The following is a 19,113-nucleotide window of genomic DNA, read 5'->3' as shown; positions in this document are numbered from 1 at the left end:
ATCATTTGTCAGGTATGTTGCAGTGATGTAACTAAGTTCCACCTTAGGTTGGACTAGGTGACCACCAAGCTTCCTTCCAGCTCTTAACGTTCTTTGAAATCAGAGGCGTCACAAGAGAGGAGCAGATTTGGGAGATGAAATGCTGGTAATGAAGAGAATGTTCAAAAAGGGAATTTTTATTTTTGGACCCTAGTTTAAAAGGAAATGACAGGAATATAGTATATATAAAAAAGCTTGTAAATTTTTAAAGAGCCTGATATATTTAATCAAAAGATTTTAAACAGAAAAGGTAGAAGAAAGAAGAAAAATGTATCTGTGCTATATGATATCCAGCCTAGAAATTTATTATATAAATCATTCTCATTCCTATATTAAATAGTCTAGCTGAAACGGCCTTCTTATTTTTCCTTATATACAATATTTTAACTCCCATCTCTCTGTCTTTGTACAAGTTATCTCCCATGTGTGCCTGGAATATGCTTCTTCCTTCTTTCTATCTCTTGGAATCCTAGTTAACTTCAAACTGTCCTCTTGTATAAGGTCTTTATTATTTCTCTTCTTTCCCCCAGTTACAGTTCCCCTGAAAAAAAATTACCATGTATTATTTTTGAATAAATGTTATATGTCTCCACTATGTGTTGGAGGCAGGATTTGAGTCCTGATTGCAAAGTCAGCTTTCTCTCTAGTATGTCATACAAACTTTCAGAAGCCATATTATTAGTGTAATATCCTGTAAACTAGTAGTGTTAAACTCAAATAGAAATAGATTTCTGGGTCTGCATTTTGACTTAGAAAACGACAAAATAATATTTTCTGCTATGTTGTATTTTTATTTTGTTAAATATTTTCCAATTATATTTTAATTATCTGCTGACTGTTACTTTGGCACCTCAGTTATAGACGACTTAAACAAAACTAGGAATTAAATATAGGAAATGTGATCTTTCCATGAGTGTATGATAATATTTATAATGGAGGGCTTCATTTATTTGTTACTTTCATTTATTTATTATTTGCAAAAGCTTTCACAAAGTTAATAATGACATATTTTGTGATGTGTTCATACTTCAGAAGTTAGAATCAACAAAAAAAAGTTCTATTTAGAATCTGATTTTCAAAAAAAAAAAAAAAGGAAAAACTGGTTGCTGTTATACAAATGATTGGAACCTTGGGAGGGAAATAGTCTTCTTTTTATGATTAGTAGTAGAAGAAAGGAAGACTGGGCACAGTGTCACATAATACTGGATTTTTCCTCCTTCATCTTTTATAATTGTTAAGATTTTTCTTTTGTGTAAATCCAGTCATGTTACTTCTCTGCTCAGAAATGTTCTTTAGTTTCTTATTGACTGCTATATAGTTCAGATTTCACAGTATTCAGAGAAAGGGGGAAAGGGGCAGGATCCCATGGTATAAGGGAAGGCAGCATGGAAGGAGTGGAAAGTTCTCTAGAATAAAATTCTGAAGAGAGAGAGAGAGAATTTCATTGAGGACTCATTGTATAAGCTAAATGATGTGGATATTCAGGAATACCTCAACTAATTAAAATAAAAACAAACCAATTTCTATAGAAGATGAAAACAAGACCAACTAATGGAGGTTGACTCCAAAATAAGCCATGGTTCCATGAGAATATGTCAGGAGGGCAAAGGCTCAAGATGGCCGTTTCTGGACAAGAAAGCTAAGGACAACTAAAAGCATTTTTTGTTGTTTTGCTTTATCAAAAAGTCTTTAAGATGATAACTGCTAACAAAGAGAAGGTATAATTGATAAATTCTTATTTTATTTTTGTTCCTTCTTCCAAGAGAATAATCTTTGGACTGGACAACAGAACAAAAATGGCTAATAGTGAATTTATATTAACGACAAGTAGGGAGAACATAAGAGAGAACATTGTTCTTGAAGAATTCAGGTCATCAGGCCTAAATAGATTACATTTTGGAGGAATTAGCAGATGTCATTAGTTAGCTTTTGCCAGTTTTTTTCTTCAATGGTATTTTATTTTTTCATTTACATGTAAAAATAGTTTTCAACATTCACTTTTGTAAGATTTTGAGTTCCAAATTTTTTCTCCCTCCCTACCCTTACCTCTCCCTTTACCTCTCCCCTCCCCAAGATAGTAGGCAATCTGATATAGATTATACAAGTACAATAATTTTAAACATCTTTCCATATTTATCACGTTGTGAAAGAAAAATCAGACCAAATGGGAAAAAAACACAAGAAAGAAAAAGCAAACAAAAAAAGGTGAAAATAGTATGCTTTGATCTACATTCAGTCTTCATAGTTCTCTATCTGGATGTAAATGGCATTTTCCATCCCAAATTTATTCTAATTGTCTTGGATCGTCACATTGCTGATAAGAACTAAATCTATCATAGTTGATCTTCACATAATCTTGCTGTTACTATGTACAGTGTTCTGGTTTTGCTCACTTCACTCAGGTTTCCAGGCTTTTCTGAAATCAACCTTCTCATCATTTCTTATAGAACAATAATCTCTTACATTCATATATCATAACTAATTCAGCCATTGTCAATTGATGGACATTCACTCAATTTCTATTTCCTTGACACTACAAAAAGAGCTGTTATCGACACGTGCACATGTGGCTCCTTTTCCCTCTTTTATGATTTCTTTGGCATACAGACCCAGTAGTGACACTGCTGGATCAAAGGGTATGTATGCATAGTTTGATAGGGTAATTTTTTTTAGGTATGAGTTTGACTAAATAATTAACTCTGAAGTAGTTGCCCAAATTAAGAGATTTTCTGGTCTTACTTAGTCTAAATTTAGGTACCAAACTGACCTTTTCTTATCCCTTAGACCTGTTCCTTGCTTTAGTTTTATTATTTCTGTTAGTAATACTCTTATTTTCGTAGTCTTGCATATGCCCTTTCCAGATGCATTGTCACTACTATAGATCCTCATTTTTGCCCACCCAAGATTATTAAAAATGGTCTCTTAAAAGATCTTCCATCTTTATTTTCTTTTTCTTTTTCTTCATCCTTTATAACTGTTAGATTTTTCTTTTGTGTAGATTCAGTCATGTCATTTCTCTGCTCAAAAATCTTTTTTTACAGACACTTAGCACTTCCTGTGTGACCCCAGGTACCAGTCACTTAACCCCAATTGCCTCAGCCAAAAAACAAAAAACTTCTTTAGTTTCTTATTGCCTGGTGACAACAATTTCAACAACTTGGGGCCATCCTATTTTTTAAATTTTATATCATAGGATTACCATCAAACATGATATCCTCTGGCTAGACTGAACTACTTTTCCTCAGATGTATCCTGTGTTTACTTGCCTCTGCTCAGGAATGCTTTCTGGAATGTTCTTTCCACTTTCACTCTGTTGGATTTTTATCCATCTTTCAAAATGCCATTTAAATGCTGTCTCCATAAATTATTATTTTGTTTTTCTTTCTTCCGAAGAAAAGAAACCTTTGGACTGGAAAACAGAACAAAAATGGCTAATAGTGAATTTACATTAAAGGCAAGTAGGGAGAACATAAAAAAGCACATTGTTTTTGAAGAGTTCAGACTCTGGAGGAGACCTTTCTTTTGACTGACAATGATTGTTTCTAACACACACACACACACAACACACACACAATCACAGAATCTTAGACTTAGAAAGGACTTTAGAGACGATCTAGTTCAATCCACAACTGAGTTGTTTAGTTGTTTCACTTTGTGTCTGACTCTCTGTGATGACATTTGGGATTTTCTTGGCCAAGATACTGGCCATTTCCTTCTCTACTCATTTTATGAATGAGGAAACTGAAGCAAACAAGATTAAGCAACTTGTTCACAATTACATCTAGTAAATATATGAGGTCAGATTTGAATTTAGATCTTCCTGACACCAGATGCTCTGGCATTCATCTCCTGTGCCACCTAGCTACCTCAACTGAATAAGAATCCCCTTTAAGGCTTACCTGAAAAATGCTTATCCAGACTTTGCTTGAAGGACTGGATTTATATCTTACCTCAGAAACTTAATAGGTGTGTGAGCATGGGCAGGTCATAGCCTCTGTTCCTAATCTGTATGTATAGTGCCCTAAGGATTGCTGTGAGAGTCAAATAAAATAATATATTTAAAGTATTTAAAAAATTTTAAGGCACCATGTTATTGTTAAATTTTCAAATATCAGTAGCTCAGCTTCCTTGGATTTGACATTTTTAACTTGTGTTGCATGTTAAATAGTGGCATGGCTTAGGTGCTAAGGAATCTTAATATTCCAATTTGTAGTGTCTTTGAAGCAGACAGTGTTTCCTAAGGCAAATAATTAAGTTGGAATGGAATTTAAAGTGGGCCTAGAATATTACAGTAATTTTGTAAATGAATAATTCAGTGCTAAATCATGAGCCCTTAATTAATAAAATTTCTCTCATGATAAAGATGCCTGACCAAGCCTACCTATTTCCTAGAATACACTGTTATTGTGTTAACTTGGGTCCATCTGGTTCACATGCCTTATTTAACATATTAGGAAATTTGACATAGAAAAAGGTAAGTAATGTGGCCAAGATATCATAATTAGCATACGTCAGCATTTGATTTTTCCTATTATTCATGTCAGTATATCCTTTCAGTAGTGCAAATTACAGTCTATTTATGCCTCCTTATCCTATAACACACCTATACAATTCAGGGAACTTTTTATTTAGTGTTTATTTAATCTGCTGTAGACTTAGCTCTTGGCCTCCTGGGTATTATTAGAACTAACCATTAGTTTTCTCTTCCTCTCATTTCATGATTCTCCTATCTCCTTTTCTACTGACACTGTCTCTTGTATTGACCCCATACCGTGCGTGCACTGTATAGTAGTACAGCCTTACTTGCCTGATGCTATTTTTTACACAGAATATCTGTAATCTTCTTGCCTTTATGTGAGTTGTTCCCTGTCCCTGGATAGCTTTTTCTCCTTATCACTGACTATTAGAATCTCCAACTTTCTTGGGTCAAGCACCACTTCCTCCAGGAGACCTTCCTTGTTTATCTCAGTTGCTAATACCCCCTCCAAGATTACCTTTCAACTCTTGTATTTATTTTGTATGTTTTGTTTGCTGTTTAGATGTTGATTTCCCCTTTACAATGCTTCTGTAGTTGGGTGTTTTTTTTTTTTTTTTTTTTTTTTTTTTTTTGCCTTTATATTCTCATTGCTTGGTTTGGTGCTTGGCACATGATAAGTGGTTAAGAAATGGCTGTGGATTGATTTTGGTATCTTTTATGTTTCTTTTTGTATCAGTAAATTATAGTTGTGTGGTGTAGTTATTAGCATGCTAGCTTAATTTTAACACTGAAGCCTGATCATTTTTTTGTTCCCACTCTAACTCTACTTCAAGACCAGCTAAATCCCTTGAAGAATGACGTCCTTTTTATCTCTTTCTCCCGGTACAATTCCTAAATTCATGTTAAAATTCCTTTTCTGGAGAGTTTTTCCACATTTTGTGTTTGCTATCATTTCTTATTTCTATACTCAGAAATATTTCAGCAGTCTGTTTCATAAGAAATCTAGCTTAACTCTTTAATTTCTTGTATTTCTTCTTCTTCAACTCAATCCTTTCCTTCTAAGAATCAACTAATCAAGAAATATTTTAAATTTCTACTAAGGCACTATGGTAAGAATTCTCTCTCCCCTTTACTTCCTTCCCAACCCATATTCTGACAGTGCTTTCATTTCCCCAATAATGTTTGCAACATCTTGGTACCAATCTCAATTTTTCTGATTTTTATCAATTATAATTTTGTGTCATGTAAATTACTGATATATTCTAATTTATTCATGAGCATTATAAGGAATAATATAAAAAATTCACTCCTGACTCTTGGAAAATACCTTTCAGCAACAGACTATTGTACTAAACCAAAAGGTTTTTTATTTTTTCAGAATGGCAGCAATTATGCTTACCTTGAGCAACTGGAAAGTTTGTCTGCCAAGGGACGGCCTATCCCAGTTCGACTTGATGCCCTGCCACAAGTGGAGTCACAAGTAGCAGCTGCACGCGCATGGAGGGAACGTACTGGGAGAACTTTTCTAAAAAAGAATTCTAGCCATACTCTGTTACAGGTGAGCAGCAGTGTTGCTGGAAGGAGACAATACTTTGACCTACTTTCCTTGGTGATTCAAAATCTGTAAAGGTTTTTGATACTGTAGGTTTTATTATTTTGGCATGAAATTTAGTTCAAGGACAATTTTTCCGCATCTGTTTTTAAGTCATGTATTCTAAGAACCACTTGCACTAGTATCAGACATTGTCATGAAATTTCAATTCTCAAGCTGTTTTACTTACTGCTTTTATATGTTCAATTGTTTCACTCATTTCTAACTCTTTGTGACCCTATATGAGGTTTTCTGGGCAAAGATACTGGAGCAGTTTGTCATTTCTTTTTCTAGCTCATTTTACAGATGAGGAACGGAGGCAGATGGGGTTAAGTGAATTGCCCAGAGTCACACAGTTAGTGTTTGAGGCCAGATTTGAACTCAGCCAAGAGGAACTTTCCTGGTTTCAGATCTACCATTTTAGGCATTGTACCACCTAGCTGCCCACTGCTCTTAAGAATATATTCATATTCTTTTTGATGTAGCAAAGGAGAAGATACTTTTATGGTAATTGGCCTGACAGATAATTATATACTTTGATTGATCTCCAAACATAAAAAGGTCTTGTATAGAGATAGAACCCCTTCTCTTTCAGTTTTTTATTCTCTATGTTCTACTTTTTTACATTTTTTAAAAAAGGTACTAAGTCCTCGGACTGATATTGGTGTTTATGGAAGCAGCAAGAACCGAAGGAAAAAAGTAAAAGAACTGATGGAGAAAGAGAAGGAGAAAGATATTGACCTTGATCCTCTGAGTGATCTGGAAGAGGGATTAGAGGAAACTAGAGATACAGCGGTGGTGGTAAGGGTTTCATTTGAAGAATTTTGTCTTTAAAGTGTAATTATGTATGTATATGCATAGACATGTAAAGGTTAGTTCTATCAGTGTCTATAAATTGGTTATTTTCAACCTTCCCAATAAATTTTGGAGGGAAAATATTTTTCCCCCTTCTCTTTAAGATTATTCCTTCCATCTTTACTCTGGACTCCATCTTTCCCATCTCTTCAGGATCCTTAGTCCTACAAATATCTCCTACTTCTTAACCATCTTAAATATCTTTCTGCATAAACTACCTTCAAACATAATTGGGCACTTCTTTTCCAACTCCTCCCCTGTCTTTTTTTTTTTTTTTTTTAAGAAAGAAAACAAAATTTTACCTTGCTTCCTATAATTACTGACCTCCTTATTCTTTTTTTAAATTTTCTGTTGTTCTCTTTTCTTTGAACTTCTATTGTACATTAAGTACTACATAGTTCTACATTTTCATGTATGATAATTTTTGCATTTCCAACTAGTTATATTAAAGGTTAGGGATCATGTCTTATAGTACTTATTTCTCTCCCATAGTGTTTAACACTGCATAGTAGATACTCCATTTATTTGATTATCTAGATTACAGAAAAAGGAAACTATTCTTCATTGTTTTGTTCCTTATTTTATAGTTTAATTTTTTATTTTGAACTTAAATCCTAAAAAGGAGCATTATTTAGCATAATGCAAAAAATGTAATCAAATATTCTTTTCATACTTCTTTTTGAAAAAAATTAATAAGTTCCATGTGTTATAATAAATTCCATGTTATTTAAAAATTCTTTTTCTTATTTATACTTTCTTCTGTTTTCTTTTGTACATTTAAAATGTTTCCATGACCTTTTCTTTTTTACTACTTTTAAGTCTTTCCTCTCTCCCTCCTAGTTAAAAAACTTGAGAATTAAAAGTAAAGCAGAAACTCATAAAAAGTAAGTATAGTCAGACAAAACAGATCTAAAAAAATGTATGTTTCTTTCTTTAACTTAAGTTCATCACCTTTCTTCCTGGAGTAGAACTTCCTTGATTGTAAATGCTCTGAAGACATTGGTTGTAGTTGTCTTTCAAATTGATTTTATTTTTTATTTATTAAATATAATTTTAAAATCAGCAAATATTTGGTGTTTCAGAAGACTGCTTGTGGACCCACTACCAACTAGGAAGGAAGCTCTGCTGGTTCATATTATAGATTTGCCTTTGTCTGGAATTCCTGTTCTTCTCTGAAGTTGTATAAGCTTCTCTCACGCTTCCCCCTCTTCCCCCCCAACAATTGAGAAGAAAAAGAAAAAACAAAATTTCTATTAAATAGTAGAGTAAAACAAATTTCTGCATTAGTCATGTCTTTAAAAAAGGGTCTTCTACTTTCTGAGTCTTTCATTTCTTTATTACCATATTTTATCGTCCTTTGGAATCATGGTTGGTTATTATATTAACAGAGCTCCTTAATCTTTCAAAATTGATTGTCTTACAATATTTTTATATAAATTATTTTCCTGATTCTGCTCACTGCCTTATGTATGGGTTTATTTATGTCTTCTCTGAAATTGTCCCTATTATCATTTTAACCCGTTATCATTTTAATAGCACCACAGTATGCCATCACATTTGCACACTACAATGTGTTCAGCTGTCTGGAGGTTGATGAGCACCCTCAGTTTCCAGTTCTTTGTCACTTTGAAAAAAGTTGTTTGCTTTGATTAGGACTGACCCCTTTTATGATCTACTTTGTCTCCGCTTCCATTTCCCTGTTTTAAGTGGAATGTATTGCCATGCCCATTGTATTCATGTGTCTTCTTTCCTCCTTTAACCAGTCAAAATGAGTATGAGGGTCAGTTATTATTCAGGCCTTCTATTTTTTCTCATGTTTATGTGGATTTAAGCTGAACATTCTGATTATCTGAGATATATTTATTTCTCTCCCCTCCCCTCCATAAAAAAAAAATACATTCCTCTTCCCATTCTTTTTGAAAGATCATCAAGATATAAAAGAACTCCCCTTCAGCCTTCTGGATTCCTCATATAACTTTCTGATAATACTGTTCATGGTGGATACATGTGTTATTTCTCAAAATAATAATGTAAACAGTTTATTTTGTTTAGTCCTTTGTTTTTTTCCCCTAGTAAATTTATTTATTTTTAATACACATTACTTTATGAATCATGTTGAAAGAGAAAAACCATGGGAGAGAAAAAAAAAAAGCATGAAAAAAAAAGTGAACATAGCATGGTTGATTTAATTCAATCTCTATAGTTCTTTTTCTGGATGCAGATGGCATTTTCTTTCCAAAGTCTATGGGGATTGCCTTAAATCACTGAACCATTGAGAAGAACCAAGTCTTTCAGTTTGATCATCACACATTCTTGCTGTTAACTGTGTACAGTGTACTCCTGGTTTTGCTTGTTTTACTCAGCATCAGTTCATGTAATCTTTCCAGGTCTTGTTTAGTCCTTTGTGAATGTCTCCTTATGTTTAGTTTTTCATGTTACTTTTGACTCTTGATGCATTTAGAAGTTTCTGAGAATATCTTTTAATCAGGATTGTTTGGAAGTCCTGTTTCTTTAAGGGCTCTTTACCTCACCTTGTATGATTATACTCAGTTTTGCTGGCTAAGTTTTCTTGACTGTAAATTTATATCTTTTGCCTTGTATGTAACATATCCCAAGCTTTCCTGTCTTTATGTTATGGCTGCTAAGTTTTAATGATTTTAATTTCTTGGTACTTAATTTTTTTTTTTAAATGGCTGCTTGCAGTATTTTTTTCTTTGGCCTGCAGTGTTTCTGGCAGTTGTCATGTTAGTCTTTCCTATGGGAAGTCACTTGATGAGTTCTTTTTATTTTATTTTGCTCTCTGATTCTAAGATCTGGGCAGTTTTCTTTTGTGGTTTCTTGATATATATCCAGGTTATTTTTTTTTTTTGGGGGGGGTGCTTTATCTTTTTTTAATGTTTTTTGAGGATGGTTTTTTTTTTTTTTTTTTTTTTGCTAGGTTCTTTTTTTTTTTTTTTTTTTTTCAGTATTTTGACTTTGTTTTACTATTTTTCATTGCCTTGTGGATTCTTTGGTTTATTTTTGGTTCATTCTAATTTATAGGGAATTTTTTGCCTGAGCAAGGTTTATATTTCTCATGTCAAGCTGTTAATTCCCTTTCCATTTCTCTTTTCTTTAGCTTTTATTTATTTTCCAATTTTTTTCTCTAGAGCTATCATTTTATTTATAAAAATATAATTCTTTTTTTAAATTCCAGCTTTATTTCCTCTAGTAATTCTGGTTAAAATTTTGCCTAATCTGTTTTTCTTTGAGGCTTTGCTTATAAATATTTTTGAATCTTTTTCTTCTGGGTTTTTGACTTTCCCTGTCACCATGATACCTTTTTGTGGTGGTATCTTTTATATATATCTTATTCTTCTAACCTGCTTGCCTTACTTTGAAGATGATGTTAGGGCAAGCTTTGTATCTTTTGGAGGAAATGTCTCAACTGATTCAGCTGCAATTTTCTTGGGGTATTGTATGTTGTTTTATTTGGGATCTCAAAGATAGCTTGGGCTGAGGACCTAGAAGATAGCAGGACTCCTAAAGTAGTCTGACCCAGGGCAGAGTCTGGTTACTTGCTGCCTGTTTTGAGTTCTACAAATTTCTGACCTAGATTTGGGGCTGATCTACATGCTTATGGGCTTGTTCTATTTGATGTTTCAGAAGACTGCTTGTGGATCCAGTACCAGCTAGGTAGGAAGCTCTGCTGGTTGCCTTTGTCTGGAATTCCTGTCCTGCTCTGAAGTTGTATAAGCTGCAGACAGGCCTAGGAGCTGGAATTGGATCCTGTACTATGCCTGGGGATCCTTGAAAGAGAGGAGAGTTTAGTGGAAAAGAAAAATGACTTCCATTTTGGATATTTTGAATTTAAGATTATATGAGACATCCAGTTTGGGAAATTTAATAAACAAATGAAAATGGAGGATTGGAAGTCCTATTGTTGGAGTCTGGATAAGTAGATTTGAATATCATAATCATAGAAATGATAATTTAATCCATGGGATCCTTTGGTATGTGCCAAGTGAAGTAGTATAGATAGAGAAGAGCTGAGGGCCCATGACAGAACCCCAGGCTAGCCACCATTTGTGGGCATAACCTGGATAAAAAATTCAGCAAAGTACACTGAGAAAGCAGTCAGATTGTTTTGCAAGAGAACTAGGATAGAAGTAGGAAGGAATCTGGAGAAAAGAAAGTACTAGAGAATAGGGTGATCAAACATATTGGAGGCTGCAGGAAAGTCAAGAAGTATGAGGGCTGAAAAAAGGCGTTGGCCTTTGACAACAAAGAGAGCATTTGGACGCCATATTATATAGATTGTTAAGAGAGTGAAGGGGAAGATAGCTCATAGGGATTGATGGATAGAGGGAGGGCTTTTTGAGAATAAGTGAGACATGTATTTGTAGGCAGTAGGACAGTTCAGAGATGGAAGATAAACAAGAGAGGAGATGATAAAAGGAACAATCTGCTGGGGAAACAGGATGTAATGGAAGCATTTGTGCATGAAGAGGGTTTTGTTCTGGCAAGAAGGGCTGCCTTTTCATGTGAGACTATGGTGAAGTAGTTGATAGTGGCAAATGGCATCTGGGTGATATGAAAGAAGGAGAATGGGAAAAGAGAAAGCTCTTAGTAAATGATCTCAGTTTTCTCAGTGATCTGTGAGGCAAGATTCTCAGCTAGGAGAGTGGGGGAAATTGAGGATGGATGTTTTTTGTTGGCTACTTCCTTTTTAATGGTCACCTCCTTAGTTTCTAGTTCTTTGATTTTCTTTTCTCTTTCCCCTTTCGAGATTAGGAAGTTTGTTATGCATTGTATTATTCTTTCCTTAGTGTTATCTTCTCTTAACTCCCACTTCCAAACCCCCATGTATACTCTTGACTTTGCTGTATTTCTACACTGTGTATTTATGTGTACACACATGTGCACATGTGTATGTATTCATCATTTCAGATAATAAGGTTCATCTGATGACTGTTTTCCCCAACCCCTTCTTCCGCATTTGTGTATTCTCACACATTGAAGCTACTTTTTTTCCTCTCCCAAAATCTTCCTAATAAAATAATAAACTAACAGTGTTTTCAAAAGGAAAATATATTTGAGATTAGATTAAAAGGAAGGGAATAACATGTGCTAAGTATTCTTCTAAGCTCTTTACAAAAATTTTCTCATTTGATCCTCACAACAACCCAATGAGGAAAGTGTTATTGCTAACCTCATTTTATAGTTGAGGAAGCTGAAGTAGACAGAGGTTAAGTGACATGCCTGTACCACATAGCTAGTAAATGTCTTAGGCTGGATTTCAGATGTTCCTGATCATAGGCACCATGTTCTATCCATTGTTATTTTATGAAACATGTAATCCAGTTTTGGAAAAATAGTTTTAATTGATCAGATTTGGTCATGCTGCTTTATGTAGAAATTGAAAGATGTTTATAGATTTAATTTTTTTTTATAACTTTGTCAAGAAGAGCTCAGACCTTTTTTTCAGTGATTTCATGTCAGTCATCAAGCATGAATGATCAGGAAGGAAACTCTCCCTAATTTACAGAAAATGGACTGATTTTAGTGGAATGATGATTAGACTTTTCAGGCTAACAATGGTGCTTTGATCTCAAACCTGCTATGTGTCTTGTGTATTACAATGATTCCCCTTTTTCAGCAAAATGTTTGTTTTGCACAGGTGGCAGTATTCAAAGATCGGGAGCAGAAGGAAATTGAAGCCATGCATTCTCTCAGGGCAGCTAACTTAGCTAAGATCACTATGGTGGATCGAATTGAAGATGTAAAGTTCTGTATTTGCCGCAAGACAGCAAGTGGGTTTATGCTTCAGTGTGAGCTCTGCAAAGACTGGTTCCATAGCAGCTGTGTGCCCCTTCCCAAAACAAGTTCCCAGAAAAAAGGATCCAGCTGGCAGGCCAAAGAAGTAAAATTTTTGTGCCCTCTCTGTATGCGCTCCCGAAGGCCCCGATTAGAGACCATCCTATCTCTCCTAGTGTCCCTGCAGAAATTGCCTGTGCGACTTCCTGAAGGAGAGGCTCTCCAGTGCCTGACAGAACGTGCCATGAGTTGGCAAGATAGAGCAAGGCAGGCACTGGCCACAGATGAACTGTCATCTGCTCTGGCCAAACTTTCTGTGTTAAGCCAGCGTATGGTGGAGCAGGCAGCCCGAGAGAAAACTGAAAAGATCATCAGTGCCGAACTCCAGAAAGCAGCGGCCAACCCTGACTTACAGGTAAATATAGAATGTTCATCTTTTATCCTAAATGAAATGATGACATTTGTGTCTGTGTCATTGGTAAATTAAATCTGAAATACAATATGTTTTTACCATCTAGACTAGAGAGGCACCTGTGATTTGCTAATTACTATGAAGCAATTATGGAGCCATATTTCTGCTTGTTTGGGTCAATGATTTGAATCTACTCAGGCCATACTTTACAAAAAGCAGGTGACTGGTCGATGAGTCAATAATTCAGTTTCCCATGTCACCAAGATCCTGTTAGTGGTCAGTACAAGTATACCTGTGGCTTAAGATCTATTGTTAGCTTCAACTAATAAATTAATAATTACAGGATTAGTCTTGAAGTAGTATATGCATGGATCTTTAACAGACATTACCGTATAGTTAATGAGATAGAAATACTTTAATTGAGCTATACCTCTTTGGTATCAGACCACAAAAGTCTCAAGAGAGGTATGTGGATGCTGGCCCATTAAGAAGACTAGTTCAGAAACAACCTCTGATCTATACTGATTAAGGCAGATGCTCTTGCAATGTTCCCACCCAGTTTTATAGACTAAATTGCACAGTTAATGCTGACTTACATTAGTGGATAGGAGTTTCAGAGATAAAGGGGGAGAGAACAGGGGGAAGTAGGGGAGAGATAGAAAAGGAGAGATTGTTACTTGATGGCAGAATGAATTATAAAAGGTTAGTTTATATTCAATTCATCTATTTTCTTTTACCATGTCTACTAGGAGGTAACTGCTATATCAATAGTAACGAAAGAAAGATTTTGTTACAAAATTATTAACTGGAAAAAATTGTTGTAATCATTTAAGTATAATATTTGTACATTGGACTACATGAGGAAAACTATGTCCATATTGTAGAATTAAGGATTATAAATGTGATTTTGAGAATTAAAAGTAACTTTATGTAAAGTTCTTTATAGTAGTATTGATTCTGGAGAGATTTTACCATATAGATCTCTTTCATATATAGCTTGGCATTATAAGCACAAACAGAATGTAATTACTAGCTATTGAAGGTATTCCAAAGTTATTCCCCCACCTTAAATATAGTTCATTTCCATGGTTCTAGTCAGAAATTTTCTTTCTTCATTCTGGTATTGTTACACTTAGGGACATTTGCCTGGATTCCAGCAGTCTGCTTTTAATAGGGTTGTAAGTAGTGTGTCATCTTCTCCTCGGCAAACCATGGACTACGATGATGAAGAGACAGATTCTGATGAAGATATTCGTGAGACGTATGGATATGACATGAAGGTAATTAAGTAGGTCATATAAACATATTATCAGCTAGACATTTTAAATAGTCTGACAACAATGATATTAAAAGTGAAAAATTAATTTCTCATTCGAGTCTACCCCACAACTATGCCATTTTTTTAAAACCCCAAATTTTAAAGTTATTTGTACTTGATATTTAGACATGTACTTTAGTTCCTTAAAACTTGTGAGGCTAATTTACCACAATTTTGTCTAAGGTTATGAGACCTAATCCAGTTATTTGATCCTCCTACTCAGATCCTATTTTCATGATGCAAGTTATATATTATTTCAAAGATAGATAAAATCTCATCCCGTAGTAAGGATATATAAAAGGTAATATTATTTCAATGATTATATTCACATCAGCATACTCATTTCCAAACTTATAATACCACATTATTGGTGACCAAGTCCTCTTAGAATGTCAGTTATTACACTGAATTGTGTTAACACAAGTTGCCTAGTCCTTCATTTTTTTAACTAGCAGTGGCATCTGTGTCTGAAAAGAATATTTGCTGGGTCAAAATAAGCCTTCATAATTAAATACATAATCCAGAAGCTGTTACTTTTTTGAAGCAGGACATTTTCCAAAGAACTTCGAAATCCTTCCTTCCTTCCTCCCTCCTTTCCTCCCTCCCTTCCTTCTTCCCTCCCTTTCTCTCTCCCTTCCTTCCTCCCTCCCTTTCTCTCTCCCTTCCTTCCTCTCTCCTTTTTTCCTTCCCTCCCTCCCTCCTTCCCTCCTTCCTTCCTTCTTTTTTTCCTGTCTTCCTTCCCTCCCTCCCTCCTTCTTTTCCTTCCTATCTTCCTCCCTCCTCTCTTTCCTTTCTATTAAATTCCCTTTTGTTTTCATTGTGTAGAATGGTTAGGCAATATGAATTCCATCTGCAGTAAAATTGAAACTTATCACATGTGTGCCCCTATAAATATGTCTACTAGAAAATAATTTTCATGAAGTAAATCTGAATTCTAATTTTTCATGAAAGAACCTTCATTTGTATGGATTATAGCCTTCATGAAGGTTGGATTACTAGTGTAAGTAAACCTGAGCACCATGATTGCAAAAATCAAGACTAATGATAGGATCTTTTCCCAAGCCATTCCATTTTAATTGCTCAGACTTGTACTAATGACAGCTTGCCATTAAAGTCATTACTCTGACTCATATAGATGTCCTGAGAGAGTGACTTTTTAGCACTCTCAGGTTCTGGTTCGGTGTCTAACTCTTGCTTTCTTGGACTGCTAAGAATATCTATCCACTTAACTTTTAGTTGACAAGGACACGCATAATGAACAGATTCTATAGAGGTTAATAGTTGTAAATGATATAGGACTTCACAAACTATAATATATGTATTTTGGGAGTAGAATGTCACTTACTAGAAATCCAAGATCATTTCTGCTACATATTGGGAAAACCAATATGTTTTGTAGAAGAGGGTTAATATAGTGCTTAGCACATACTAAGTCCTTCATAAAATCTTTGTCATTCACTAATGTGTTATGTTAGTAGTTCACTAATATTCCTTCCAGTTCAACAGTACTCAGGGAAAAAAAATGCTAATCTCTAGACCAGATCTGATAAATTCCTTTTAATACTGAAGCCAGAGGAGTCATACTTGGCATTATATAATGTTCTATAGCAGCTAAGCAGCTCTCATCAGCTATGACATAGAGTGACTAGATAAGCAATGAAGTTTGCTTTGAAGCAGTTTGGTAAGCTGAAAAGAAAAACCTTAGTTGGTCATTGTATGATTAATGCCGGGGATAAGTTTTGGTTCAGTTGATTCAGATGAGCTATGGATTAATTGGTATTGCACTGTTTTGGTTTAGGGGAATGTATTGAATTGGATAATCTGAAGTTCTGTTAATTTTGAGATTATGTGATTCTTGACTAAGATATCTTTTGTGCTGGGTGATCACTTTGCTGAATTTCCTTCCTGGTTTTTGGGAGGAAGGTGTCAAAAAGTTTTGGATTGTGTTTGAGTTTGTGATACTTTTGAAAGTTTAGCATATTGGCAGAATATAGTGACAAGAATGTTAGGGTTTTAAGATTAATCTTACTTTGTTATTCTGATCCCATTAGGCGTTTGCTAATTGGAATACTTGTTATGTAGTAGAGGTTTCATTTGACAATTCTCCACTGTAGAATATTTGACTATAAAACTGAAGCCATGCCATCAAACTGGTGACTTCTTTTATAGTTATTATTTCTAGATCATAATGATTTGAGTTTAATATTTTCCCTTAAGGAAAAGACTTTTTATTCATCTGAGAAAAAGGTTGAAGTGGTTTGTGCAGAGATAGAATTTTGATCAGTCATTTTGACCACAACTGTCATGACATTTCTCAAATTACCCAATCAAGGTTTCTTCTGTGTCTTGTTTCACTTCACTTCATTTCCCATTAACTTTACATAGGAAGACAGGGATAGTAATGTACTATTTGGAGTTGTGAGTTGGTGTAATCATTCTGTAAAGTAATTTAGAATTGTGTGAAAGCACTGACACATGCTGATCATCTATAGAATTGCATTGCTAGGTATATACCTAAGGTATATGACAGATGACAAAAAGAAAGGCTTTATCCATTTACACCAAAATAACTATAACTACATTTTCTATAATAGCAGAATGCTTGAAAGTTAATAAATATTACTTTGTTATAAGAAAGAATGAATATGATGAATATAGAGATTGAATTGATGCAAAGTAAAGTCCATAGATCCAGGAAAACTTTCCACAATGACTATTATATTTTAAGTGGAAAAAAAATATAACAAAAAAATTGACTGAATGCAATGAAATAAGATGATCCCAAATAAGATAGATGTTTCTCATCTATCCTAACTCCCTTCAATCCTCATTCCTCCTTTCTTGGAAGAAGTAGGGGATTATGAATGTGAAACACTATAGATAATGCTAGACTTTTCTCAATAGCTTTCATTCTGCTAATTTTTTTTCTTTTTTTTATTATTGTTATGATATGTCACTCTGGGAAAGAAAAGGGAGGAAGTACAGTGAGTAATGTAAATGATGTAAAAAGAATAGATATTAAAATTTTATTCCTTATTTCCCCTCAAGTCATTTGGGATTAAGTGACTTGCCCAGGTCACACTGCTAATTAAGTATCTACAGTTAGATTTGAACTCAGGTTCTCCTGACTCCAGGTCTGGTGCTCTATCTACTGCACCATCTAGTTGCCCCTAAAATGTTATTTAAAAAATCTTTAAAGGAACATAACTTGTGTGCATAGTCACTTTTTGATGATTCAGAAGTGATTAGAAGGAATTCTGTGGTTCTTTGTTTACCACATTGTGTAACTTGGCAAAATTTGGTTTCTTGAGTATAGTCCTGATGTGTCAACTGCTCTGTTTTTTTCAGCCTTCTTCCATTGTCACTGGAGCATTCTCTTTGAAAGTTTGTAATTCTTAATAATGCTTTTATGTACTTTTTTAGGGGTATCTCATTTTTAGACATTTGGCTGACCCTTTATTCTAACTGTCCTGTGCATATTATCATAAACATATTTCAAACCTTAGCAAGAAGTTTGATAACAAATAGCACCACAACAAAATTCATAATTGCTCCTCTTAATAAACTAAAAGATATATCTTTAATATGGAGACTCATTTATATTTATTTTTTCCTCTGAGCAATATTGAGGGATCTTAAACATTGTTTGAACATATTTCTAGGTATTGGTTCCAACTGAGACTATAGCTCTACTTAGTGTCAAATCAGTTGGTATGAACCATCCTTAACTGTGTGTGTGTGTGTGTGTGTGTGTGTGTGTGTGTGTGAGAGAGAGAGAGAGAGACAGAGACAGAGACACCCTTTTTTCCCCCTTCTGGAGGTGGAATTGTGATTGTAAGATTTTGTGTTCCAATTTTTTCTCCTCCTCTCTCTTACTTCTCCCTCCCCAAGACAGCAAAAATCTGATATAGGTTAAAACACATAAAATCCTTTTAAATATATTTCTGTATTTGGTCATGTTGTGCAAGAAGCAAAAGGGAAAAAAACCAGAAGAAAAAAAAAGCAAATAAAAAAAGGTGAAAATACTATGCTTTGATCCATGTTCCGTCTTTGGATGCAGATGGCATTTTTCATTCCACATCTGTTGGAATTGTCTTAAATTGCCATATTGCTCAGAAGAGCGAAGTCCATCACAGTTGGTCAGGATATGCTTTTTTTAAAAATTTATTTTCAATATCATATCCTTGACAAATCATCTATGGATGAACATATCTATATACAAAGAACAGAAAAAAGGATTGTCTGTGAAACCACAAGTCTTCCTTTATGCAATTATTTTTTAAAAATAGTATCTACTTTTAAGTTTCATCCTCTTCTCTGATATGCATTCTTTCATGTATTTCATTGATACTCCTTTTTAAAATTGCATTACTGTTCCACTTCACTTATCCCAAGATTGTTCTCCTTTGTTACAAATAAATATAATCAAGCAAAACAATTTTGTGTTGTGTTGGTTAAGTCTGGAGTGTCAAGTCAATTTGGTATATTATATCCTGTATATATTATATCTTATATCTACTGTCATTGACTCTGTCAAGAGAATCCAAGTGTACTTCCTCATCATTTACCTGGAATAATGATTGGTCCTTGTCTTGACCTGAGTTATAAGTCTTTGAAAGTTATTG

At 34.4% G+C, this 19,113-nt stretch overlaps 1 protein-coding gene across 3 annotated transcripts in view; it reads left to right on the top strand.

Annotated features, from left to right (window-relative positions):
• Positions 1–19,113, top strand: part of KDM5A (lysine demethylase 5A) — a 103,305-nt gene that overhangs the window by 66,469 nt on the left and 17,723 nt on the right. For all 3 annotated transcript variants that reach the window (XM_031939491.1, XM_031939489.1, XM_031939490.1), the window contains 4 exons: positions 5,895–6,074; positions 6,747–6,908; positions 12,622–13,173; positions 14,307–14,450. In XM_031939491.1, coding sequence (XP_031795351.1) covers positions 5,895–6,074; positions 6,747–6,908; positions 12,622–13,173; positions 14,307–14,450 — 1,038 coding nt within the window. The remainder of the gene's footprint in view (positions 1–5,894; positions 6,075–6,746; positions 6,909–12,621; positions 13,174–14,306; positions 14,451–19,113) is intronic.

The sequence above is a fragment of the Sarcophilus harrisii genome, chromosome 5 (genome assembly GCF_902635505.1).
Source record: "Sarcophilus harrisii chromosome 5, mSarHar1.11, whole genome shotgun sequence".
Classification (NCBI taxonomy): Eukaryota; Metazoa; Chordata; class Mammalia; order Dasyuromorphia; family Dasyuridae; genus Sarcophilus; species Sarcophilus harrisii.
The sequence above is the reverse complement of the archived record's forward strand: the minus strand, read 5'-3'. Positions and strand labels throughout refer to the sequence as shown.